The following is a 9,205-nucleotide window of genomic DNA, read 5'->3' on the forward strand; positions in this document are numbered from 1 at the left end:
GGAAGATCGTAAGTGGGGATACCGCGGCTTACAAATACCAAACCCACATGGGGCACCAGAAAATGTAATGACTAATAATGAGGAGCATTTAACTGAAGCTAAGTGGTCTAAACTTCGCTTCATGTGCTGGAAGATGAGCTATGAGAGGCACGTGATGCATGCACAAGATTTTAGCGCTGGAGCACTGTTGTTGGCAGAAGTTGGGGCCGCTGCGAGTGAATGAAGAGGCCAGGTTTTCAAAGTGAAACCACATTGCATATCGAGTGCACTGCAACAAAAGTATATTTGAGGGCTTTGGCTAATCACTTAATTCGCCTAAAAACGTGTACGTTGTGCTGCAGCTTTGCCGATTTACACTGTGGTAACATCTTAGATACCTATAAGCTGGTGACCGGTTCCCTTTTAAAACAGCATTTTGCATTGATGAAACTTTGATTGGATGCTGGTGATAATAAGATGACTCTGTTTACACAACAAAGCTGAAAGAAAATCAACAGGTTAATATGAAAACTGGAATATTTCAGGAATTTTTATAAAATAATCATATGAAAAGAAAAACAGTTTTCTTTAAATATGCTTGATGTCCAAACCTAATTTAACGTATATACTCGAGTATAAGCCGAGGGGGGCTTTTTCAGCACTTTTTTTGTGCTGAAAAAGCCCCCCTCGGCTTATACTCGAGTGAGTCGGGGCTCGATAATTCACAGCCATTCAGTGAATGACATCACCGAATGGCTGTGATTGGTTTATCGAGCACCGTCTGTGATTGGCTGGTGCTCAATCCAATCACAGCACTTCCTCACACAGCGCTGACGGCGAGGGATTTCAAAACCAAGCCAGGGAGATGACAGCGGGGAGAAGACTGAAGCAGCTTACTGCATCGCCGGGGAGAGCATCGCACCGGGGACATAGATGCTGGCTAAGAGGTGAGTATTGTGTTGTTTTTTTTTAACCTAGTATATACTTGAGTATAGCTCAGCTTATACTTGAGTCAATAGGTTTTACCAGCTTTTTATTGTAAAACTTATTGACTCGGCTTATACTCAGGTTGGCTAATACTCGAGTATATACGGTAAATGAAATATCATCAAATAAAAGATCCCTTTAAATGCTTGAAAACTCCTTTAATGCTTTTTCATATAGATAAGAGGAATATATTTTAAAAATCTGTAGTTGTAAAGACACCAGCTGGACACTAGATGGCAGATCTGGACTTTACCTACAGCAGTCACCCTTCTTGGGTACTAAGGGTGTCTCCCAGTACCCATATACCTCAGTATTTACAGTGGAGTCGAATTTTGTAACAACCAGAGAGTCTAATAAACAAATATATGAAGCAAAGAACTATACTGGCAGGAAATACTAAATTAGGAGCTCATAACAGATAACAGCAAGAGGGTGGCGACAGGCATCAGATGATGAATGATGATAGTCAGCTAATAGAGCAGATGGGTGAGGGAAACAAAAATAACCTGATGATACCTAACCCTAACTCTAGCTCTCCCTAAAACCTCTTCCAAAAAAAAAAGGGAAAGATAAAGAAGTAAATTTCTTTTTTTTCTTTTGCAAAAAGTAATTTCTCTATTTTTTATTATATTAGGGTTTCTTTTTTTTTTTTGGTCTTTTTTCTTTTCTTGGTTTTGGTACTTATTCTACTTGATTTTTCTCTTGTCTGTTATAATACTGTATTGAAATTTTGAAATTCAAGAATACTTTATGATTGGTTTTAATTATACAGTATAACATACTCACACTCCTTGCATTATAGATATAGCACTGTGGAAGGTCTTTTGACTGAAACGTCCAGTACTTACTAGTCTAACAGATATTCTAACAACCTATGCATTAATTATATTGTTTAAGTATAGAACTAATACCAGTATAATTCTGTAATATAATGAAACAAAACTGAACTTCATGTTATGAAAATCTTCAAGAGTGCTGCTGATTTTCTCTATAATACTGAACTAGAAGCAAGACAAGGTGGATACAAATTAAAACAAGGAAAAACAAGTTACAAGGCTAGAAGCAAAGATGTGAGTAGACAACTAAAGGAGTAAACCATACTGACAAGAAATAAAGCTAGGTAGAAACAATAAAACTAAACACATACAAGGAATCACCAGGCTAGACTAGCAACAAGGTGCAAGAAGCATAAAAGAAATACTGGATTTTAAACATATGCACTATAAGCAGCAACCCACTGCAGAAGCAAGGAATATTTAAGCAGAGACTAGCTAAAGAAAAACGGTTCTCCAATAGGCTTGTTATGGTGTTTTCAGCTGACCCACTTTAATGGATCAGTTGTGGGACAGTTGCACAGTAACTGCCCCATCAACAGGCTAAAAGACAGGAGATGATGATACAGCAGGAGAATTCCTGCTTATTATAACAGCAGTGCAAGCATGTTCAAAATCCTCCTGTTCTCTGCATAGGTCATTGGGCTGTTCACTTAAGGCTTTTTCAAGCCTGAAGGGGATAGATCTTAATAAGCTGTGTTTAAAATCTTGGCCCATAAAAACGTAAATAATTGGATTGATGCAACTGTTAAGGCAAGCCAGGTTGATGATAATATTATTTATTATATGGAGATGAAGGTAGTATAATTTATACTGGGGTGTTAGTGGCCAGATGTAAAAAGGAAACCAGCAGATAAAGAAACACAATATAACCGCAGTGATGATCCTGTAGGGCCTCTTTGATCTCTGGGGTCTCCTCCTTTGTCTAAGTTTGAGGAAAATTGTAACATAACTGATCAAAATAACAAGAAAAGGAATGGCAAACATTATAGATAACCTGAGCAGTTGAAAAATCTGTTTCACCTCATCAGGACCATATTCACGGAAATCTAATGAACACCATTCCTTTAAATCCCGAAAATAGAATCCATATAAGTAAAACAGCAACCCAGTAAAAAGTAAACTGAACACCCAAATGATTGCCACAGTGATTTTCACTAGTTTACTGGTCCTATGAATTTTCGCCCAAAATGGCCACATGACCGTTATACAGCGGTCAATACTCATGGCTGTCAAGAGAAGAACACTGGCATTCATGTTTATACTGAACAGAAAAATGCTCAGTATGCAACAAATAGTTCCCATGTATGGGAAAATGTAAAACCACCCTGCTATTCGTAGAGGAAGAGATGCACAGCATAGGAAGTCTGCAATGGCCAGATTAAGGAACCACGTGGCACTGATTGTCTTCTTCATCCTGAAACCGGCAATCCAGATGACTAATCCATTACCAATAGTCCCAAGAACAAAAACAATGCTGTATAAAGTAATCGACATATTCCGTATAATGTCTTCTTCTCTAAAATCGTTGTAACTGGGCATAGTACGTGTCTCGTAGTCTTCGTTAGATGAACTTAGAAGATATGATAAGGCAATAGTTAGGCATATGAAGCATGTATGGCTTCATAAATATCTACTTTGTAAAATCGTGTATACATGGTGAACAGGGAGAAAAAACAAATAAAGTCACATTGTGCTGCTTTGTCATCCCACCCCACCCCCTTACCTCGTTTTTAATTTTATTTTTGACCAATAAGACACTTTTGCCAGTTTCCTCTTTTACCTCTCTGCAATTCCTTTGAAGAAAAGGAACCTTATACTGGTTGACTCTTGCAGAGAGAAACGTTTATGGGGTCAAACTGAGCTGCACCTCCTGTTTGCAGTTATGTTACCTCTAGGTCAAGTACTGTCGTGCTTGAAAAATCTGCCATTTTCTTCATATATTATGTGGAGATTTACTAAAGACCTGATGCCAGTCTTTAGCAGCAGTGAGATGGAGAAAGATGCACCAACTCTATTAGAAGAGAAGAATTGTGTAGAAATAAAAAATATACATTTTTTAGGCAGATGACGCACGCATCAAAATTTGCAACCTTTTATTGCCATAACTTTTTCTACAAGGTATAAACAAATTTCCCTCTATATGTTTCAATTGCTTATCGTTTTCAAGATCTGTGATGTCATTGACAGAGAGTATACATAACTGCAAGGAAACCCTTACAGATCTAATATTCCTGATAGTGGAGAGCTTGGTAAATTGGCTGAAGACTGAACAATTCATGTGAACTTCCAGCAACGAGTCCAGAGTGACATACTTTATCTACACTGGTACATTGTGGCACAGTGGCTCACTGCAGCAGGCATAGAACAACTGTGTCATTTACTGTTTTGGCTTGGGCTGCTCCTAAGGCCTGCTCTAAGAGGTCCCTGTTCTATACTCTTTAACTCCTTTTTAGAGGGATTTGGCCTATTCTGCAGTAAACCTCCATGTTGTTTCCCCAGGAGTAGTTTCAGTACACTGACAGCTGACCGGAAGGCCATAAGTCATTGAATTATGGTACTAAAGGGATAGGCAAGGGTGTAGGCAGTACAGCAGGAAAAAGGTCAGGACTGGTGGCAATCAGGCAAATCATAGTCAAGAACAAGGCTAAGGTCAGGACAAGAAGAGTTCAGGAAAACTGGGTACACACACAGAGGGTAAACCAAGAATTAAGCACATACTAGAACAGCTTAACTTGGATCACTGGGAACCTCTTGACTCAAGTACCTTTCAGTATGGGAGAATGCTTTAAATAATTATTATAATCAGGGAAACAACTGTTTAGGCTGGAGGTGGTAAAGCCGGGTACGTGCACTGGCCTTTTAAGAGGTGAGCCGAGCATGTACGCATGCCATACTGGCAAAGAAAACTACCCGGCGCACAGAGTGGTATCTGCCACATAGAAGACTAGGAGGATGCCAATGATGGTAATAGGTAGAGGGCGAAGTGAAGGGAATTCCTGACCGCCACAGCAAATAAATAGATTTATGTGGCTAATATGTCTTTATTGGGTTGACTACACCTGTATCTTTTAACAAACCCTCTGCTGGAAAATATAGAGAAGTTAAAATATAAAAAATGCTATAACTTTTAGCTATGGCCTACTATATATATATTTGCTTCCTTTATGCTACTGCATTCAATTTCCTGAAGTGCCACCACAGGAGAAATGATGATTCAGTTAATTGTGTAATTGCGGCACTGGCCAATCAAAGCTGCATGTAGTCATGCACAGTGTCCATCAGATCATCAGAGAACTGGTACGGCCATCTTTGTTTCAGGACTGCAGGGTTGTTTTCTAATGCAGTGAGAAGGTCTATGTAAGGCTGTGTTCACACCGGTGTCGTGATTATAAACAAACCATGTTGCAGTACCTTATCCATTGCATGATGGACCCCAGCTTATAATGTGGTCCGACACGACCAGATTCTATGTATGATACCCACGTTGATGGAATTTACAACGGAGCCGCCAATGTAGATGTAAATAAAGCCTTACAGTGTTTTGATTAATTTAGATTTTTTTTTTTACTTTGGTTAATAAAGACTGAAGAATATAAACATACTTATAGTTGTAATCCAAAGTTGTGGCAGGTAAATTCAGGCTTAAATCAGCAGCATCCATTCTTATTGTTAACCTAAAAGAACAATTAATAAAAAACAAGCAAAGATTACTTTAATTATCACAACAGTAGAAGATGGTGTCATTGTACATTTAGCTCCACTGTACACTGTGTATACTATCTACATTATGATGACAAAAGTATTGGGACACACATGGAAGGTGATGAAATTCAATATTATTCATATTTTCCAGTACAGTGTTGAGCCACCTTTGGCCTCAATGACTTTAGTAACCCTTGATTATAGGCATGATTTCCACCTAATTCCGATGAATGTGTTGAGGGACTTGCCTCTATTCTTGGAGGAGAGCTTCAGATAGTGATGCGGACATGATGGTCATTTCAGCATGCATGGATATGCATTCCAGTTCATTCCAAAGATAGTTGATGGGATTAAGATTTGGGCTTTGAGCTGGCCGAGTTTGCAGACATTCTGCTCCTCAACATTGCATGCTGTATTATATGGTGCTTGGTCATTTTGGTAGAGTCACGGATCTGTAGCAAAGTATTGCCACAGGGTAGGTAATGCCACATTGTCCAGAATATCTCTGTGCACATTGGAGTTGTGGGTGGACTTCACTATAATGAATGACCTTAGTCCTTCCCAGCAGAAACACCCCCACACCATAACAGAGCCTTGTCCAAACTTCATTATTAAGACAATGCAGTCGCATAGAAACCGTTATCCGGACAACCGCCACACCCAAGTGTGGTCATCCGATCAGAAGATGGTGTATTGTGATTCAGATGTCTATAACACTTGCTTCCACTTATTTAGAGACAAAAAACAATGCTCCAAGCACCATCGCAGGTGCCTCTGTGCATTTACTGCTGTGCAGTAGGTGTCGCACTTGACCTGGACGCAATTCACAGCTCGCCTGGGCGGACACAAGATTATGTCAACACTGGACAAATCAGAAATGCAATGCTGCAGGAAGACCCCTATTCAACAGAGAAAAACACAAAATAAGAGGAAACTGACCCTACTCCCAACTGGGAAAGGTCTGAACTAGAGATGAGCGAACGTACTCATTTCGAGTACTTACACACCCGAGTACCGCCATTTTCGAGTACTTCAGTACTCGGGTGAAAAGATTCGGGGGGCGCCGGGGGGCGGGGAGAGGCGTGGCGGTGCGGGGGGTAGCAGCGGGGAACAGGGGGGAGCCCTCTCTCTCTCCCTCTCCCCCCCACTCCCCACTGCTACCCCCCGTGCCGCCACGGCGCCCCCGAATTTTTTCGCCCGAGTACGGAAGTATTTGGAAATCGCGGTATTCGGGCGAAAAAGGGGCGTGGCCGAGCACGTTCGCTCATCCCTAGTCTGAACCTAAAAGCAAATTCACCGCTCTCATTAGTGCAAACTTGCTGAATGGCTTTCGGCCCACTTCCTGACCCTAACAGGGGACAAGGGAGAAAACCGAACCATAGTACGAATAAGTAAGAGTGAGGAAAATAATTGCAACTGAACTGAAAGATGAACAACTAACTCCAGGTGGACTAGACATAGCTCAAACCACCATGACCAACTGAACTGCAATAGACAACAATGAGCTAAGGGAGGTGTAGGAATATAAAGCCCTCCCTACCTGCTAAGAAACCACACCTAATAAAACCTCTCTCAGAGGTGGGGGACTCTGAGGGAAATAGCAACATGCAGTGTGGGCTTTTGTGAGCTTCTCATACATGATAACCATTTGCATGCAGTTTTCTGCAGATGGTTCTGGTGTTAATGGATGTTCCAAAAGCTTTCAAGACCTCCTGAGCAAGTGTTCACGCAGACAATGTGTAACCGGTTTCACACAAGCTACAATATCGCATGATTTTGTAGCAATGCGACATTGCTACAAAATGCATGTATGTGAAGTCCATGGTTTCCAATGGGTTCTTTCACATGAGCGATGTTTTGTAACCCGAAAGAACCCACTGGAAACCATGTGCTTCATATACATGTGTTTTGTAGTGATGATTTTGTAGCCTGTGTGAAAGTGACTATTTGAAAGCATGGGCTTTACATACATGCATTTTGTAGCAATTTTGCATCGCTACAAAATTGTGCAATTTTTTAGTCCATGTGAAACAGCCCTTATACCTAATACTTACACATCCGATTTGCATATCCCCTTCACCTCCAGCAACTCCTCGCTACACTATTGTTTCAATATCTATCTATCTATCTATCTATCTATCTATCTATCTGTCTGTCCTCCAATTGATATGAAATGAAGCCCTCAAGTTGCGACTAAAGTATAGACTTTTTTAAAGTGATTCTCCATTTTTCTTTAACTATACCAGGGGATAAAATAAGTGTATAGAATAAATAAATAAAAACACTACTTAGTATCTTTTTCCATTCATTGATTTTAAAATATGTTATTTTTAATGTACAGAAGATATTGAAGGCTATCCACATTATCAATAAGCCCAAAGTAGGTCCACATAAATATGGCTCAGTAACATAGAGAATGCTCCTACATAACTATCAAATCTACAAAAAACTAGATCATTTAGTAGCTTTATTGGAAAGCTGTAAATAACAAAAGCAAGGTCCCACTAAAATATACAGGGGTCTAGGATAACATATCAAGACACCCTAAAAATAAATATAGATATAAGATAAATCTACCAAGAGCTTAGAATACATATGTAATTGAAAAATATTAATATAAAGACAAAGCACATGGCAGAGTTCACAGAAATAGAGCTTAAATATGGATGACGTGCAACCGCTATATAAACCTCACTACCGCAAATCACCTGCAAAGTGCTATGTATCTAGTTAGTTAGTTGTAAATGTGAGGACTAAAATACCTTAGAAATAATCTTTATTATGGACAGCAGTAAAGCATATTATTTGACATGACCCCTGCACCCCAATGCACATTTTGCACTGCTTCGTCATCAGCGTTTTTAATGCACCAAGAATATTGTAAACTATCCACATTGTCAACCCATTTTATCGTCTTCAGGTAAATATACTATTCTTGCAGCCATCAGAGCAGGCACTTCAGTAATACAGGGGTTTTACCAGCCCCATGGCCATACTGACTGGCTGCACCTTTCAGCCTATTGCACGAGTACCATAGAAATGGACAGTCTGTCTGTGGCACTGTATGCTGCATGTGGTTTCAACTGACAATGGCCAATAAAAAAACAGTATATGCTGAAAATATTGCTAACAGAGGCGCTTGTAATGTGTGACCTCTGTATATAAAAATTTAGAATTTAATTAATGTCTTACCTTAACATTGCTTCTACGTCTTTGAAGGCAACATTCTTACATTGTCTTTTTTGCTCCCTATACAGCAGTCTAAGAGACCATTACATGCTGAAAATATTGCTATGTGTGACCTCTGTGTATATATATATATATTATATAAAAATTTAGAATTTAATTAATGTCTTACCTTAAAATTTCTTCTACTTTTTTGAAGGCAATGTTCTCACATTGTCTTTTTTTGCTTCCTCTACAGCAGTCTACTACAGGAGAACATAAAATGATTATCATCTACTTGCTTCTTTTACATGTTCTCATGGGGCTGCAATTCTATGGAACTCTATCGCGTGCTGCATGACTCTTTGGCTGATAAGATGTCTGATAGATTAAGTTTCTAGCACTTTGTACTGTAAGTTTTTGACCAAGCTTGTATGAATATGTTTTCTTCTTTTTTTTAAATCCATCTTTATTGTAATGTCTGTACGCAGAATCATAAAACAATTATGCTTGACATATTGAGTAGTTTTGTTCGT

At 39.4% G+C, this 9,205-nt stretch overlaps 1 protein-coding gene across 1 annotated transcript; it reads right to left on the reverse strand.

Annotated features, from left to right (window-relative positions):
- Window positions 1–2,342: 2,342 nt before the first annotated feature.
- LOC136633633 (formyl peptide receptor 2-like) lies at window positions 2,343–8,928 on the reverse strand. Its single transcript, XM_066609392.1, has 3 exons — window positions 8,863–8,928; window positions 5,405–5,476; window positions 2,343–3,372 (listed from the first exon to the last, which is right to left on the reverse strand). The coding sequence occupies exons 2-3, from the start codon at window positions 5,461–5,463 to the stop codon at window positions 2,343–2,345; spliced, it is 1,089 nt and encodes a 362-aa protein (XP_066465489.1). The 5' UTR covers window positions 5,464–5,476; window positions 8,863–8,928.
- Between the last annotated feature and the right edge of the window lie 277 nt (window positions 8,929–9,205).

Source organism: Eleutherodactylus coqui, chromosome 6 (genome assembly GCF_035609145.1).
Source record: "Eleutherodactylus coqui strain aEleCoq1 chromosome 6, aEleCoq1.hap1, whole genome shotgun sequence".
Taxonomy (NCBI): domain Eukaryota; kingdom Metazoa; phylum Chordata; class Amphibia; order Anura; family Eleutherodactylidae; genus Eleutherodactylus; species Eleutherodactylus coqui.

Bases quoted from the DNA above. Each gene is read 5' to 3' on its own strand.
- LOC136633633 (XM_066609392.1), bottom strand. From the start codon at position 5,463: ATGGATGCTGCTGATTTAAGCCTGAATTTACCTGCCACAACTTTGGAT. The intron at 3,373-5,404 runs GTATGTTTATAT...ATATCTTCTAAG, and splicing joins ACTTTGGATTACAACTATAA to TTCATCTAACGAAGACTACG.